The 18,431-nt window shown below is 46.7% G+C and overlaps 1 protein-coding gene across 1 annotated transcript in view; it reads right to left on the bottom strand.

The window, feature by feature from the left end:
• Positions 1-8,728: 8,728 nt before the first annotated feature.
• NIPA2 (NIPA magnesium transporter 2) overlaps positions 8,729-18,431 on the bottom strand; it is a 32,549-nt gene continuing 22,846 nt past the window's right edge. Inside the window, 5 exon segments of the mRNA XM_040425139.1 lie at positions 8,729-10,378; positions 13,300-13,460; positions 17,671-17,728; positions 17,731-17,760; positions 17,876-17,932. Of these exon segments, the coding sequence (XP_040281073.1) occupies positions 9,738-10,378; positions 13,300-13,460; positions 17,671-17,728; positions 17,731-17,760; positions 17,876-17,932 (947 nt within the window). The 3' untranslated portion in view covers positions 8,729-9,737.

Genomic DNA, 18,431 nt, shown 5'->3' with positions numbered 1-18,431 from the left:
ACACAGACAACTTGAACACACTGTGTGACAGACAGTTCCTGACTGGCAAACATCACAGTGAGTGAACCTATAACACAGTCACTGACTGTGTTATAGGTTCACTGACTCACTGTGATGTTTTACAGTCAGGAACTGAAGTGCTCCTTTTTTTGTAGGTACTGTTTAATATTATATAATATATATTATATGGTAAAACTATTGTAAAACTTATAAACTAACTGCACCAGCCAGGCCAGCACAACAGTTTAATGTTACAGAGACACTGACAGTACTGTTTTAAATAAATACTGTTGTCTGCTGCACTGTTTTGTTCATTCAGACTTTGCTATATGATATGCAGGGAACTTGGTATGATTTGTTTAAATAGCAGATACAAATAAATATTTTTGTGCAATTTCTGACTGATTGAATTAATTTTTTGATGTAAAATTGAAAAACAAGGGGACTTGGGTAATAATCTTGATGCATCGCCGAATCGAATCGTGGACTTGATAATCGTAATCGCATCGAATCGTGAGACGAGTGAAGATGCGCAGCCCTACAGACCATGGGTATAGCTTAGAGATATTACTAGGAGGGACACTATGCAAAAAAAGAAGCTCCTCCTCCTCGGGCTATACCCCCAGGCACCTCCAGGAGAACTTCAGTCTTTGCTTAGTGTCCGTCCAAGGAGGTTGACTCTTATTCTTCTCCTGTTTGTTATTTTCTGTTTTCAGATGGGGACGCAGGTCAGCATTACGCTTTCCTGGCCCCTGTGGAGTGTCTGCCACGGTCTTCTGAAGGTTCCTGGCTACCTCCCATTCCCCCACAGAAGATAAGTGGATCCAGGCTCGACATGTAAGCTCTGGCATCCCACCAGCTGCTGGGACACCTGCTGCCTACCCTCCCCAGAGCACTGCCCTCCCTTGGAGTCAGATGTCTGAAGAGGTGACTCCCTGCTGGTCTGGACATCGAGGGAGCATGCTGAGCAGATAAGTATTGCCTGCTTCAATCTCCCTTCCCTCCCCCCTATCTTCATGTCGTTTGTCTGGCACTCTGAGGCCGCCTGGGTGAGCTGGAAAAGGACCTGCTGGGGGCATTTTTTCCTGGGGGAGGGGGCCTTCCGGGTAGGGCTGATGATTCCCTATCTTCATTTTTCCTACCTGCCTACAGCTCAAACGGCAGCTTAAGATCGGCAGAGACTCTGCATATGATTATTTCTGTTCCTTTAGACTGCGGCCGCTGCGCTCTCTGCAGCTCCCCGCCGGACCGCTCCGTCATTCATTAACCCCCGCCGCGCCGTACGGCTATGGGGTGTAGTTTGAATCGCGCGCGCTTTTTTCGCGCCGCAATGACGCGCTCAAGGGGGCGGAGCTTCGGCGTCCGGCCTGTTTTCTCCTTACTCCGGAGACTCTGCTGGATTGTGGCCGTGCAGCTCCTCAGTGACCGGAGACTTCTGCTGTTTGCCTGGGTGGTAGGAATTGCAGCAACCTGGTAGGAAATCTGATTTACATTGGAATCCATCATGCCTAAACCTGGGGCCCCTAAGCCTTCCAAGGCTCCCTCTCAGGCTCCACTGGAGTCATGTAAGATATTCCTTAGGCCTTTTTCTGTCACTGGTTCTTGTGACTCATGCCCTGCTCCTATACAGGATCAGCCTCCTTCTCTTGCTCAGCCCGGTCCTCCCTCTGCCCCTGCGGAACCAGCGGTATCCGCCTGGGCCTCCGCCATGTCTAATGCGGCAGCTGATCTGGCCTTAGTTGCCAAGGCAGCCATGTCCTTCATGGAGCGCATGGCGGCTACTACCCCTGTGGCAGCCACCACTCCATCTCCTCTCAGTGACTCTCACAGAGGGCGTCTGACTTCTAAAAGGCAGCGTGAGCGGCAGCATTCCTCCTCGGATGACTCCGCTTCTCCCCCTCGCCTTGAGGCATGCCCGGTTGACTCTCCCCCCCGCAGGGAGCGCAAATCCGAAGAAGAATTGTCCGGATCGGACGAAGTCACGGAGCGGGAAACCCTGCCTAAGCTTTCCACCATGGTAACCGAGTTGGTGGCAGCCGTCCGTGACACTTTTAATATACAAGGGGATTCTCCTCCCTCCACTAGTCGGGAGTTCTCCCTTTTTCCACCTAAGAAGCAGGAGTCCGCTGTGTTCCCTATTCATGAGGAATTCACTGCGGTCATATTAAAAGCTTGGGATCGTCCTAATCAAAAGTTTTCGGCCACCAAGCGTATGGATACACTGTATCCTTTTCCAGCTGACACAGTGGAAAAGTGGACTTCTTCCCCTAAGGTAGATCCTCCGGTGGCCAGGTTAGCCAAGAACACGGCCCTTCCCGTCCTAGACGGTTCCTCTCTGCAGGATGCGGTGGACAGACGTTTGGATTCACTTTCCAAGTCTATCTTCTCCCTGGCGGGCGCTTCCCTGCGACCGGCCTTCGCGTCAGCTTGGGTCGCCAGAGCCCTTACAATGTGGTTGCAGCGCCACCACCAGGATCTGTCAGAGCAGGACGCCTCTGCAGATACTCTGGATTTTATCATTCAGATGTATCAATCTTCCAAATATCTCTGTGAGGCTTCAATGGACATCGGCTCCCTCTTTGCCCGTATTTCGGCCCTCTCTGTCATTCAGCGCAGGGAGGTCTGGCTAAAGGTGTGGGATGCTGATGCCTCATCTAAGCGTTCACTCGCTAACCTTCCCTTTGAAGGGTCCAGGCTCTTTGGGGCTCAACTAGATGAATTTATTTCGGCCGCAACTGGGGGCAAGAGCACTCATCTACCTCAGCCCAGGACCAAGCGTCCCTTTCGGTCTCGGCCTTCAGGTTTCCGGGGCCAGTCCTTTCGTCGCTTCTCCACTGCCAGGACGCCGTCGTCCTCATCGGCAGGGGGGTCCCAGGACTCCCGCAAGAAGCCTTTCTTCAAGCCCCAGCCTTCTTGGCGGCCTCGGGCGCAGTCAGCCCGTCCTCCTGCTCCCAAGCAACCCTCCGCATGAAGGGGTGCCCCCACCCCTCGTGGTGGGGGGACGTCTGCTCTCCTTTCAACAAGTTTGGAGGGCTCACGTTCTGGACGCCTGGGCTCTGGAAGTGGTGACGTCCGGTTACAAGTTGGAGTTCGCGTCCAGTCCGCCGGAACGTTTTTTCCCTTCTCGCGTTTCCGGGGGATCCGGCCAAGGCCTCGGATCTCTTTTTTGCGGTCTCCTCTCTTCTGGACCGTGGTGTCATTTCCCCCGTTCCCCCAGAAGAGCAAGGGACAGGTTTTTACTCAAACCTGTTCGTTGTTCCAAAGAAGGAGGGGTCAGTGCGTCCGATCTTGGATCTAAAACTTCTCAACAAGTTTCTACGGGTGCGGAAGTTTCGCATGGAGTCCCTTCGCTCCGTTATTGCTTCTCTGAGTCCAGGAGAATTCCTCGCGTCTGTGGACATTCAAGACGCCTACTTGCACGTCCCTATTGCAGAGTCCCACCATCGTTTTCTGCGCTTTGCCATAGGGGGGGCGTCATTACCAGTTCGTCGCCCTACCTTTTGGGTTGGCGACCGCCCCTCGGGTTTTTACGAAGATTCTGGCGCCTCTCATGGCGCTTCTTCGCACCAGGGGCATCTCTTTGTTACCATACCTAGACGACATCTTGATAAAAGCTCCGTCTCTTCCACAGGCCGAGGACAGCGTCCGAATCACCGTTCAATCCCTGGAACGGTTCGGGTGGCTGATCAATCTTCCCAAATCCTCTCTTCTCCCCTCCCAGAGACTCTCGTTCCTGGGGATGATCTTGGACACCTCGATTTCTCGGGTGTTTCTTCCAGGATTCCAAGGTTTCCCAGATTCGACTGGCAGTGGTGTTTCTTGTACGCTCTCCACGTCCCACCATTCGGGAGTGCATGCGGGTGCTGGGCCTTATGGTCTCCTCTTTCGAGGCGATTCCGTACGCCCAATTTCACACTCGTCCGCTACAACAAATGATCCTTGCCCTCTGGAACAAGAGCCCTCGGGGTCTAGACACTCCTGTTCTTCTGTCCCGGCAAGTTCGAGTTTCTCTCCCTTGGTGGCAGTCTTCCCTCAACCTATCGTCAGGAAGGTCCTTCCTTCCGTTCTCCTGGACGGTAGTCACCACCGACGCCAGCCTCATCGGTTGGGGAGGTGTTCTCCGGAACCTCACAGTTCAGGGTGTCTGGTCGACGGAGGAGTCCCGTCTCCCGATAAACGTCTTGGAACTAAGGGCGATTTTCCACTCCCTCTCCCACTGGACTCCTCTCCTTGCAACTCGCCCGGTGCGTGTTCAGTCGGACAATGCCACGGCTGTGGCTTATGTCAACCATCAGGGCGGGACCCGCAGTCGGGCAGTAATGCAGGAAGTAGCGAGGATCCTCTTATGGGCGGAGTCGCATGTTCCAGTATTGTCGGCAGTGTATATCCCGGGAGTCGACAATTGGACGGCGGATTTTCTGAGTCGCACCAGGGTGGATCCGGGAGAATGGTCTCTCCATCCGGAGGTTTTCGAGGACATCTGCAACCGATGGGGCCGTCCGGACGTAGATTTGATGGCTTCCCGGCTCAACCACAAGGTGCCGGTGTATCTACCCCGCGCTCGAGACCCGCGGGCGGACGGGGTAGACGCGCTGGGAGCTCCATGGCAGGGGTTCAGCCTCCTTTACGTCTTCCCTCCGATTCCTCTGTTGCCGAAGGTGCTGCGCATGATAGAGGCGGAGGGGATATCAACCATTCTCGTCGCCCCGGATTGGCCTCGCCGCGCCTGGTTCTCCAGCGTCGCTCGTATGTTGGTCGACGTTCCGTGGCCGCTACCCGACAGAGAGGATCTCCTGTCTCAGGGGCCACTCTTCCACCAGAATTCACGGCAGCTGCGTTTAACGGCGTGGCTGTTGAGACCTCCATCCTAAGGAAGAGAGGCTTCTCTGATGCGGTGGTGAGAACCATGATCAGGGCTCGGAAGCCGGCTTCTTCACGGATCTATTATCGCACCTGGAAGGCCTTCCTGGTTTTCTGTGAGAAGTCGGGCTACCCGCCCCTACGTTTCTCTGTCCCAGTGGTGCTGTCCTTTCTCCAATCCGGCCTTGACATAGGTCTGTCGCTCAGTTCTTTGAAGGGTCAGGTTTCTGCTTTGGCTATCTTTTTTCAGAAGTCCATTGCCTTTTTGAGACCTGTGAAAACCTTCCTGCAGGGGGTGGCGCATTCTGTTCCCCCGTATGTGCCTCCCTTGCCCCCCTGGGATCTCAACTTGGTTCTGCGCGCCCTTCAGTCGGCGCCTTTTGAGCCTCTGAGGGAGATCTCTCTGGTTTTACTCACCTGGAAGGTAGTTTTTCTGGTGGCCATAACCTCCATCAGGCGAGTTTCGGAGCTGGCCGCCCTTTCCTGCCGAGAACCTTTTCTGGTCTTTCACCAGGATAAGGTGGTGCTCAGACCGGTGCCTTCTTTTTTGCCCAAGGTGGTTTCTCCCTTCCACCTTAACGAAGATCTTGTCCTGCCCTCTTTTTGTCCTTCCCCGTCGAACCCCAAGGAATGCGCTCTCCACTCTCTTGACGTCGTCAGGGCTCTGAAGGTGTACCTGGGGGCTACTGCCTCCTTCCGGCGTTCAGACTCTCTCTTTGTGATTCCTGAAGGGTCTCGTAAGGGCCTGGCGGCTTCCAAGGTCACCGTGGCGCGGTGGATCCGTTCCGCTATTGCTGCGGCCTATCGCGCTCGTGGACAGGTTCCGCCGTCACGGATTACTGCTCACTCCACAAGGGCAGTGGGAGCTTCCTGGGCTAGACGCAATCGCGCATCCGTTTCCCAGTTGTGTAAGGCGGCCACTTGGTCGTCCTTACATACTTTCACAAAGTTTTATCAGCTACACTCTCTGGCCTCGACTGATGCTGTTTTTGGGCGCAGGGTATTGCAGGCTGTTGTTCCTGTTTAACTGCGGGACGTTTATTCCAGGCGGTGTTGGGTTTGTTTCTTGTTCCCACGCCATGGACTGCTTTGGGACGTCCCATGGTCTGTGTCCCCCAATGGAATGAACGAGAAAAGGAGATTTTTGTGAAACTCGCCTGTAAAATCTTTTTCTCGTCTTTTCCATTGGGGGACACAGCTCCCGCCCCTTTTTTTTATGGTTTTCGCCTTATGGTGTGCGGTGTGATGGTTTCCATTGTGTTTTATTTCCGTTCTCCTTCTCCTACTGCTTTTGCAACGACTGAAGTTCTCCTGGAGGTGCCTGGGGGTATAGCCCGAGGAGGAGGAGCTTCTTTTTTTGCATAGTGTCCCTCCTAGTAATATCTCTAAGCTATACCCATGGTCTGTGTCCCCCAATGGAAAAGACGAGAAAAAGATTTTACAGGTGAGTTTCACAAAAATCTCCTTTTATAATACGGGGGTTGGGGTTCGGTGCACTGCATATCGTTTATGCTTAATACAAACGCAGGCTGCCATGCGGGTGCCAGACATATCCCATACCCGGCACCCAGCCTCTATGACTGCGCGCTGCAATCCGCCGCTATTAACCCCTCAGATGCCGCACCTGGGGGGTTTAATAGCGGCGGATCGCAGCGCGCAGTGCAGTCATAGAGGCCGGGTGCTGGGTATGGGATGTGTCCGGTGCACGCAGCCTGCGTTTGTATTAAGCATAAACGATATTCATTGGTGGCGCAGTGGCCACAGCCCCTCCCCTCCTCCTCCCTGCTATCAGCCCATTGGTGGCAGCGGCAGTACTGGGGGGAGGGACTACAAAGTCTTGTCGCCATTTAGCAATTCTAGGTCGCGTTTGCAACCATTTTGGTCGCCATCTGGAGCCATCGCATATAACAGTTGGTCAACCCTAGTAGTGGCACCAGGTACATTAAAAGTTCAGCAACATGTGCTGGACATCCTGCAGCCACATGTGTTGCCTCTTGTAACAGGACTTCCAACCTGCATTTTTCAGTAGGATAATCATAAAAGGAAGGTATAAAAGTCAGATACTAAGGGTCCATTCACACGTTCGTAATTTGGGTCCGCATTCATTCGCAAGTTGTGGACCCATTCACTTTCAATAGGGCTGGCACAGATGCAAATCCGCATTTTCGGGATCCGCAATTTCGTTACTGAAAAAAAAAACAGAACAGGTCCTATTCTTGTCCGCAATTGCGGACCAGAAAAGGCAGTTTCTATTATAGTGTCTGTGATGTGCGGTCCACAAATTGCGGATCGCACATTGCAGGTGTCTGTGTTTTGCGGATCCGCAAAACACTTACGGACGTATGAATGGACCCTTACACTGCTTTTTTTTTTTTGTTGTTTTTGGGTCCACTCCTAGTTTTGTCTCTAACTTCTGCACTGGAAACCCTGCCATGCTGACACCTTTGCGAGCATGAGAGGCCTCTTGCTGTTCAGAGTCATACTCAAATCTAGGACTGGCTTTTTAGAAACTAATGAAAACTACTAGAACATCCATATGATAATAATACATTAAGAAATACTGCTGTACTAGGAACCAAAACCTTGCACGCCCAGGCCCGATTACACAACATGGCTGGTAATATGCTAGCAGTTATCACTGACCTGCAGTTTTACTAGAAGTAAAAATGCTTTCTCTCTACTAAATTCTGAAATATTTTATTTCAAAATAAGTTATATTTTTACAATTTAATTGTACTTACTCACTCCCCTTTCATACAAATGCAGCAAATCTAACGTAAAGAGGATGAAATATCTACAGCATTATGCAGCCAGAGCCAAAACGTACCCACATTTTTATATACAGTTAAAATTTCAGTGCAACATATTCTAAAACAAAACTTGAAGGGGTTTACTCCCATGTGGACATGTAAAAAATGCCATAAATGTCTGATAGGAACGGATCAATTTTTCAGAAGTGCTATAGCGATAAATGGAGGGGTGTTCTCTCAATTCTCTGCTATAGGACTATTGAAAATAACTAAATAATGTCGATAGACGCAGGTCCCCCCTCCGGAGAGTAAACCGTACATGCATGGCTTTGTCCATACACTATTTCTGTAAATAGGTGGCCCTGGCCTGGCTATTTTCAGTAGTCCCATAGCATAGCAGGGGTGACCTGCACACAACAAAACCCTGTTCTTGTCGATAAGCCATAAATGTCCACATGAGGCAAGCCGGTGAGAATTATTATTTTTTTGTAATTCCATTATAAATTATGTACACATCTCCATTCTCAATTTAATAACAAGCATACGGCAAAATAAAACTGCACACAAATTGGTCTGACCAAAAATCTATGTTAAAATGATTGTCTGCACAGCTTGTGAGGGGCGGAATCAGTAAAAGCATTGAAGACACAGTTATTCACATAGTTCACCTTTAAATTCATACCAGCTCTCGGAATAAAAGAAAAGTTTACAAGAGATCGCTGCAGAAAGAGAGCTGGTTTGGCCTCATATCTGTCATGTCCTGGTCATGGGCCACCACAAAAATACTGGTCCTGTATACACATCCAGGTTCGTCCTGAAAACATTACCCTCTCAGTCAGGGGACTCGTATTTAACTGTCTATAGTGAGGAAATCACAAGAAGCGTATGAGCTGTGCCATGACAGAAAACAAGGCGTGTCGAAGTGCAATTATGCACTTTTTTAGTGGCATTTTCTTTTGTCAACAACTGAATGGTGTTTTTTCCCCTATAAAGAAGGGGATGAAAAAGGCCATTGCTTCAATGTGTTGCTTAAAAAAAAACGGAACAAGCAAAAAAAAACACGTGTGCTACAGACTTTCAGTTAATGTCTGGAGATTGAATGTTTTGTTTTTCCAGAAAAAAAAAATACACATAAAACAAAAATGTGTAAAAGAAACGTAAAAATGTTGCAAGTGTTGATTGTGAGACAAACCTTTTAAAGGGGTTGTCCCATCTGGATATTTATGGCATGCATATCTACAGGATATGTCAAATGTCCAATCGGTACGCTCAGCTATTTTCAGAAGTCCCAAAACAGTGAATGAAAAAGCGTGCATGCTTGGCTTTCTCTCCATTCCTGGCATGGATGGGGCCCTGTTCTTAAGATAGGAACGGGTCCCAGAGGTGGGACCCTCACCTATTTATGGCTTATCCTGTAGACATGCCATACTTGTCCAGATGGGACAACCCAGTAATCACAGAAGGCTCATCTCAAAGCAAATTTCCACTGTGAACATCAACATACTGTGCCTCCTTGTACAGATATGGATCTCCTGCAGAGGCTGGATAACTACAAGTCACAGCATGCTCTGCCACCGAATGACCATTCAGGTTGGTAAAGTCTACTGCACAACAAGAAAGCAATTTCTGATAGGATGACCAATGTCCACTTAGAAATCTTCATTTCACTGAAGACTTTGGGGTGTGTCCTCTGGGTAGCTGCTTGGCAAATCCTATACAAATATGTGCAGACCTGCATAAGAAATAAACCAGTGATGTGGCAGTGCTGCCCTGTTCAGAACCAGAAAATGGAGACCTGAGGTTCAATTCACCTGCGGAAATAGTTAAGTTCCCCTTTAAATATAAATACTTTGAGTGGCATAGCTGCAGAATATGAACATATTTTGGCTTAGGAATTTTAAAAGGATGATTTCTGTACATTTGTTAGGCACACTGCCCGCTACCTGCTGGTCCGGAACAAAAGGAACAGCAGAATGGTGCCACATATACCCAGAGGGCAATACATTATTTAAAGTAATTGAGCAAATTGTCAGAAGCAATTAAAATAAGAAATATTCACCCACTACCCCATCAGAACAGTTTAAGATCGTGTGGTTTTGCTGGCAGTGAAGAAGATATTTTTGGTCCTTAAAATGTTGCAAGACTTCCATTGCGCCGGGAAGCAGTGTTCTCATTTATCTGCTGGTCAATGTCACAATGGTGGCTCTCCTCGTCACCGTTCAAATGTTCATAAATGATGTTAGAAAGGTTCCCATTCAGGAGCCGCTCATCCTTTCGGAGAGAAACTGGCAGGTTGGATAGGGTAAGAGAGACATCTTTGAAGGCATGCAGTAAAAAGATGCCAATGATGATAGTCATAAAACCACTGAAGGTGCCAATCATGTCATTGGCAGTCATGTGCTGCCACTCCTTGAATAGAATTGCAGAGCAGGTAAGCACTGAGGTGGTGAAGAACACATAGTAAATAGGCGTCACTAGTGAGGTGTTAAATATGTCCAGAGCTCTGTTTAAGTAGTTAATCTGAGTGCTCACACACACAATAAGGCTGATCAGTAGGATCCAGGACAAGGGATTCTTCAGGACGGCTTCTCCAGCAAATAGTCCCTTAATAGCAATTCCCAGTCCTTTAACGCACGAGACCGACAGCGCTCCAATCACAGAGCATATGGAGATATAGACCAATATATTGGACTGGCCATGACTTGGTCCGACAACAAAGATTAGGATAAGGGACACAATTACCACCCCTGTAGCAAAAAGCAGAAAACCTACAAAACAAACAAGAAAGTGAAGTTTAACGCTCTTCATAATGTGCAATCCTCAGTCTCTTCCTGAAATGGAAGCACTGCCCTTCTGGTTAAAAGGAGTTCTTTAGATCCATAGATCAGGATCTAATAATAATGGAACATAATATACCCCATGTTTTGTATTCTCCTGATCTCATAACTGCTCTAGTTCTGTGAATGTGTTTTTCTACGGTTGGTGGTCACAAGGCAGGATGCCATTACCCACAAGAGCTAAGGTGCCATACAACTTAATAGATGACCTACATCTATTCCTAATTGGTGGTGCAACCCTGGCAACACTCGACTGTGTTCACAGAAGGGCGAGAGCAATAAGTAACTACCAGACACCTCTGGTGGTGGCATATCTTCTGAGAGAACAAAAGGATCAGAAATGCAACATGCCTGATCCTTCTTTCCAATGACAGGTACTGTCACGGAAGACATGGGACACCCCCATACATATTAGGCTACTTTCACACCTGCGTTCGGTGCGGATCCGTCTTGTATCTGCACAGACGGATCCCCACCGATAATGCAAACGCAGGTATCCGTTCAGAACGGATCAGTCTGCATTATTCTATTTAAAAAAAAGTCTAAGTCAAAACGGATCCGTCTTGACTTAGATTGAAAGTCAAATGGGGGACGGATCCATTTTCAATTGCACCATATTGTGTCAGTGAAAACGGATCCGTCCCCATTGACTTACATTGTAAGTCAGGACGGATCTGTTTGGCTCCGCATCGTCAGGCGGACACCAAAACGCGGAACAGAGACCAAATGCAGCCAAACTGATGCTTTCTGAACAGATCCTTTTCCATTTAGAATGCGTTGGCGCTGAACTGATCCGTTTTGGGCCGCTTGTGAGAGCCCTGAATGGATCTCACAAGCGGACCCAGAAACGCCAGTGTGCAAGTAGCCTAAGATGGTCGGCCAGTCCAGAGGAAATGCAGATGTTTTTTTTTTTTGATCAAATCTTTTTAAGATCAGTTTTTTCTTTTTACATGTGAACAAAAGTAATAACACACATAAACCCAGGAAATGCAGATGTTAATATAATGTGTATGGCCACCTTTAGGCTCTGTGCACTTTGACATTACATCAGCAAGAATAAAGCAGTATGTAGCAATTACAAATACCAGAAGCACCCCATTGTCAACGGAGTTCACCACGATTTGTCACTATATGACTGAAAAAGTATCAAGCATTGCTGTCATGGGTGTGTAACAAATGGAAGCCATGGCACTAGTGTGAACATAGCTGAAATCAGCTAGCACGGTCATGGCAAACACAAGAATTACATTAGTGCAGTAGTTAGGAGGTCAGGTAAAGGGGAACCAAACATGATGTATCTTAAGTGTCCTTCCTGTACTCGTATCAGTAGTTACAGGGGTTGGCCATGTTTATTGCTGCACATGGGCTGGGAACAGCACATAAAGGCAGCTGGTGATTCACGGCTGTAAAACCATTGGCGCTGATCCTTGTTTGTTGGCACACTCTCTTACCTGCAGCCTGGCACTGCAGTCCCAAAATGTCTGCTGATGGAGGGTGACCAATCCCATCCATCAGTGGCTTCCACTGACTAAGGGCTCATGCACAGGTCAGTGTTTTGGTCAATGATTTCCATCAGTGATTTGGGGCCAAAACCAGGTTCGGCTCTATACACAGAACAGGTGCAGATCTTTCCCTTATACCTTATGTCTGTGGAGGCTTCAATCCTGGTTTTGGCTCCCAATCACTGATGGAAATCACTGACCAAAACACTGACGTGTGCATGAGCCCTTAAGCCTCATTCACACAGGCGTTGCCCAGCCATGCCCGTATTGAGGCCCGCAAAGAGCGAACCTGCAATATACGGGCACCGGCCGTATGCACATCATATCACAAATGTGGACTCATTCACTTGAATGGGTCCGCAATCCGCGAGATACGGTGAGGAACAGATACACTACACTGCTTCTGCGGGTTTTCTGTCCGTGCCTCCACACTACTTTTTTGTGGTGTAGAGTAGACCGCCAGATGTGGCTTGAGGACCCCATACAAGTGAATGGGTCCGCGTGTCCGCAGCAGACGGTGGCCAGACGGTCTGTGCCCGTGCAAATTGCAGTCCACAGCACGGGGAAGCCTGGCACACTCATGTGCATGATCCCTAAAACAGTGGACAGACTGTGCATGCCCTGATCCCCCCCATCGGCCTGCAGTGTGGCCATTTTGGGACCGAAGTGCCAGGCTGGAGGTAAGAAAAAATATAATATGCAAGGATTGGACATTGGCGAACAGTGGATCAGTACCTGCCTTTATGTGCTGTTTCCAGCCCATGTGCAGTAAGTAGTGGCCACACTGAGTTGGGCTAACTTTGAACAGTCATTTCATAATATCACTATAATATTAAAGCAATTTCCTTCCCCTGCTAATATAGGATGGTCTGTGTTCTCTGCTTTACATGAAGTGAAAAAATGGACAAGATTCTTTGCTCTGTCTCTTAAGGTGGCCAAATCCATGATACAGAAGTAGGCTGATGGATCATATTGGCCAAATGTATTAAACGAAACCAGGCAACGAACAATCTACATGGGAAGATTTTTGCAAGGAAACATCATTAGTTCAACTATGAGACAAACAATTCAAACGTGGCCCACTTTCTGATGGTGTCCGTTGTTAAATTTCACCTGCCAACATTCATTATGGTGGACATTGTATATTATCAGCAGCTTTAAGGGTCTGATATCGAATACAGGAGATACTCTGTGCAGCTTCTATTACAATGAACAGAAAATTCCACCGCACGGCCACAAATGAAGACCAACTCAATGTGACCTGCTGACGTACAGTAGTAGATACACAGGGTACACATGTATGGAATATACCGTATAACACTACCCAGACATCTCACACTAATACACTACCTGGATCAGCTAACTTGATGGACATTTCATTTAAATTTTCAATCTCCTCTTCTTGAGGGGCATGGATGACCATAACTGTTGATCCCAATATACTCAGCAAACATCCAATTTTTCCATGAAGGTTTAGTTTCTCACTTAGGAAATATGAAGACAGGATGGCGCTGAAATATAAAAGATGAGATGACAACCTTATTAAAAGCTCATACACAAAAACTGGCAATGACGACATTTTTCTAAACCCTGGGGAGACAAAATGCTCGACGGCACTTTGCATGTAATACCCAAGAATCTGGTAGCTACAGGTACCATGTGCACCAATAAACAGCAGTGACTGGAGAGTTACACAATAAGGGAACCTTGTCTCCAGGCTCAGGATTATATGACCGCACTGTAGTATCCTTCCACTCCTTACAGCCATGACTGGCAAATTTAGACTCAGGCAGGGGGACATGTTCTTGGCTTGTCCAGATTACAATTCATGACACATACGCTAAGGAATTTCAGGCAAGAGAAACGTTAAGGTAAATATCTTTGCATACATATTTGGCATACAAGAAAATGAAGTAAAAACACATTCCTAATGTATCAAGTAAGAAAAAAAGGCCTTCCTCCGTTAGTAAAAGGGAAGAAAAATTACTAGGAGAGTGAACTTGGGTATGGCCTCATGCACACGACCGTTGTTTTATTCCGTGTCCGTTGTGCCGTTTTTCGCGATTTTCTGTGGACCCATTGACTTTCAATGGGTCCGTTGAAAACTCAGCTAATGCACCGTTTGCCATCCGCGTCCGTGATCTGTGGTTCCAGTCCGTCAAAAAAATATAACCTGTCCTATTATTTTCACGGAAAACGGTTCGCGGACCCATTTAAGTCAATGGGAGCGCTAAAAAACGTGGAGGCACACAAGATTGTCATCCGCGTCTGTATTTTCCCTATCATTTGCATGGCAAACTTGACTTAGACCTTTTTTTACGTTCCTTTATGTCTGGTGGTCCTCCAAAAATAAAGGAAGACACACGGAAACAAAAACGGAAATGGATCACGGAACCCCATTTTGCGGAACGGTCGTGTGCATGAGGCCTAAATCTGAGGAATTAAAGGCATCTCATCACATTTTAGAATATGTTTTTCTATATAGTTCATCTGGTCAATTGGTTGCTTGATGATCCTCCCATCGGTTGCTTGATGCACATGGAGGTGACTAGGAGCAGCACACCATATGTGCGGCGTCTGCGCTCCTGAACATAGAAGACCAATGGCTTAGGTAGGTTTAGTGTAGGACCCGCCTGACCTGAGACCACCTTGGCGCTTGGTAGACGGGCTCAGATGTGTTTTGATCAAAATATATTGGCTAAGTGTCTCAGATATTATCATATCAGAGTGAGGACTTTGTCCATATATAATGCTTGCATCTACTTTACTAAGTGCATTATTATCTTATCTCTGTGATTTTCATCTGGTCAATTAGTCTGAAGCCTGCTAAAATGTATAGATCTTTCTTATTAAAAAAAAAAACACTAAAATTCAGACATCTTATTTTAAATCAACCTTTTTAATAGGTGGTCACATGTGATAATAAATTACAGAGTTCTGGAGAAAGAACTTCCATAGAAATAAATAGAGCAGCACTGCGCATGTCCGACCTGCCGCTCCATTCTTTTTAGGGGTCCCTGAGGGGTACAGGGTCTCCGTTCTTGTGATCAGTGGGGGTCCCAGCGATAGGGAGTTTTCTCTTTATCCTGTGAATCGGGGATAACTTGTCACACCCGGAGTACTTAAGGACAATTGTCAATTTAATTTTTTAAAATTTTTAGTCTCATAGAGAATGAATGGAAAGGCAAGGCGTATGCGCGACCTGATACTCCATTAGGATTGGATCCCCAGTATTCCCCCTGTGGATGACTTAATGCCAAAGTAGTACATTAGTGGTTAAGAATTTTTTTTGCCAATTTTCTGAAGTGCAGATAAAGGAGTGGTGCTTCTTGGAAAGGAGGGGGATTAGAGCAGCTCTGCCCCTTAGTGCAGAAAGTGGCGTACATGATAGCTGAAGTCTGCGCTAGCTTGTAGCTGGCATAGACTTCAGTATCTGGTACACGAAAGGGTACAAAGGCACCTGCTTCTTAATAAATTAGGTGCATCTCACACCTGTGTAGGGAGATCAAAACTGATGCATCGGAACACCATTTTTGAATAATGGACCTTATTGGGGCTTGCTTTTTTTGTGGAATGAGATGTAGTTATCATTGGTTTCATTTTGGGGTACATCAGACTTAAAGAGGACCTGTCACCCCTCCTGACATGTCTGTTTTAATAGCTTCATGCATTCCCCATGTAATAACGATTCTGGAGCATCTATTCTTCAGGCTCTATGTTGTGCCATTCCTTTATTATTTCTATTAGAAGTTATGAATGAACTGCTAGCAGTCTGCAGTAAGGGTACAGAGGGGTGGGAATCAGCTGGGGTGTGTACCTGCACAGACTGACTCTATCCAATCAGTGCTGCCATTGTCAGACTGTGCAGGTACACCGCCCCAACTGGTTACCTCCCCTCTGTACCCTTACTGCAGACTGCTAGTAATTCATTTATAACTTCTAGTAGAAATAATAAAGGAATGGCACAACATAGAGACATAAGAATAGATGTTCCAGAATTGTTATTACATGGGAAATGCAAGAAGCTATTAAAACAGGCGTGTCAGGAGAGGTGTGACAGGTCCTTTTTAACATTTGTTTTTTTTGGGGGAAGGGGGAATGAGGGAAAAATAATTCCATTATGTTTTGCATTTTATACATTGTTTAAAAGTCACGTTATCTTTTTTTTAACATTTATTGTGACAAACACACTGATATTAGTGCTGAGCGAAGCAAGCTTTAGATGCTTCATCCGAAGTTGCTTCATTCAAAACTTCAGAATAATACTGTACGGAGATTAGTCTCCGTACATTATTAGAATGTATGGGCTCTGATGAGCCGAAGCTAGTTATTCACAAAGTCGTGCGTGATTTCATTGAATAACTTCGGTAGTTGATTTTTAAAGTGGAAACCACTTTAAAACTTGAGACCGAACTCGGCTTTTGTTCCGAGGTACTAGTCGGAACCGAAGTAGAGTTCGGTTTTAAGTTTTAAAGATGTTTTTTACTTTAAAAATCAACTACCGAAGTTATTCAATGAAGTCACGCACGACTTCACAAATAATTTGCTTCAGCTCATTGAAGCCCATACATTCTAATACTGTATGGAGACGAATCTCCGTACAGTATTATTCCGAAGTTTTGAATAAAGCGACTTCTGACGAAGCATCCGAAGCTTGCTTTGCTCAACACCAACTGATATCACATCTATCATATCTAGTGGCATCTAGAAGGTTAAATTGCTGAAGATCGGCTTGACTCAATGCTGGGCTCCTGTGGTGTTTGTGTGGTCAGATATTAGCCATGCCTGTAAGGCCTCATGCACCGTTCCGTTTTTTTGCGGTACGCAAATTGCGGATCCGCAAAACACGGAAGCCACCCGTGTGCCTTCCGCAATTTGCGGAACAGAACAGGCTGCCTATTGTAGAAATGCCTATTCTTGTCCGCAAAACGGACAAGAATAGGACATGCTATATTTTTTTTGAGGGGCCACAGAACGGAGCAACGGATGCGGACAGCTGTCCGCATCTTTTGCGGCTCGGATGCAGAACAAAACAGTAATGTGAATGAGGCCTAATGGTGAGTCTAAGGCTGTGATGGCTAACCTCCGGCACTACCAGCTGTGGTAAAACTACAACTCCCAAGATGCATACTTGCTTGGCTGTTCTCAGAACTCCACAGAAATGAATGGAGCATGCTGGAAGTCGTAGTTTCACCACAGCTGGCGTGCTGGAGGTTAGCCATCACTGGGCTAAGGCTAGTGCTTCATGTCGACATGTGTTCTTATCGCAGGAAAGTAGCGCAACATTTTTTATAATGATAGTCAATGGTGCTGCACTGCGACATACTGACTGTGATGCGACAGTCGCACAAAAATCTCGTAACAGTCACAGTATAACACCATTGACTATTATTACAAAAAATGTTGTGAGACTATTCTGCGACAGATGTCGCCGTGTAGCCCTAGCTTAATACTGATTTCTGAATTGCGCTTCATTGAAGTGGACATTAATTGATTCAATCACCCTAATATGGGGCAACTGGTGACCACCTCACAGGATTTCTTCTCGTCTTCCTCAGGATCAATACGGTAGTATTATCAGGTTACACTTCATGAACCTGTGTCTTTTTCAACCTTATTAACTTTATAACTATGTTTTTTGTAAAACAAAACTAACTATTTGATATAAAAATCGTAATTCAATGACATTTATGTAAAAATAACGCTTTATGAACAGATTACCTGACTAATACACTTAAGGCTCCTAATGGGGTCACAAGTGTTGCCGGTGCAAAGGCTATGCAGCAAAATTTGCAACTTCACCAGCTCCCACTGAAAGAAGAATAGAAAAACACACTTGAAACTGCTATGACGGTTACAACAGGCATAAGTGGCTACAGGGAGTTGAGGTGTGAGTACACACATAGCTTTTTCTTTTGATACTTACTTGAGAGGAGCCCTGCCCACCACAGCCATTCTTTCAGATACGCATGACCACCTTGACCTACAACAAAGAGAAAATCATAAAAATCACATTAATATTAAAGTGGCTTTCCCCCTTCCATTGAATGGCGATTTTATTAGCAAATGGAAAATCCACTATCTGTATTGTATTCACTTTGGCTTTTACGAGCCAGAACTCAACTTTGCTTTATCACCAGCGACTTTTAAAGGCGGGCAGCTCACGCATTAGTGCATTGCACTGTAAATATTTTATACATGTTTGTTCTTTCTACATCCGACTCACCCGGAGCTATAAAATGCGTTAAGGTAGTTAGTGTGAGTCACAATATAATTATGACACAGTGATGGCACCAAGACAGGAGCAGTGCAGGTGCCAGCTAGATTGTACTGCTGGCCTTCTTGCTCTAACAGCCAGCATTGGAGTTAATTCCAATCCCTGTGGTTTAAACCCTTAGATGCCAATGTCAGTGCTGACCCTGGCATCTAAGTGGTTAGAGAGAGAGGCATCTCACTCCATCAGCCTCCATTGCCATAGGTTA

Source organism: Bufo bufo, chromosome 3, assembly GCF_905171765.1.
Source record: "Bufo bufo chromosome 3, aBufBuf1.1, whole genome shotgun sequence".
NCBI classification, from domain to species: domain Eukaryota; kingdom Metazoa; phylum Chordata; class Amphibia; order Anura; family Bufonidae; genus Bufo; species Bufo bufo.
The sequence above is the reverse complement of the archived record's forward strand: the minus strand, read 5'-3'. Positions and strand labels throughout refer to the sequence as shown.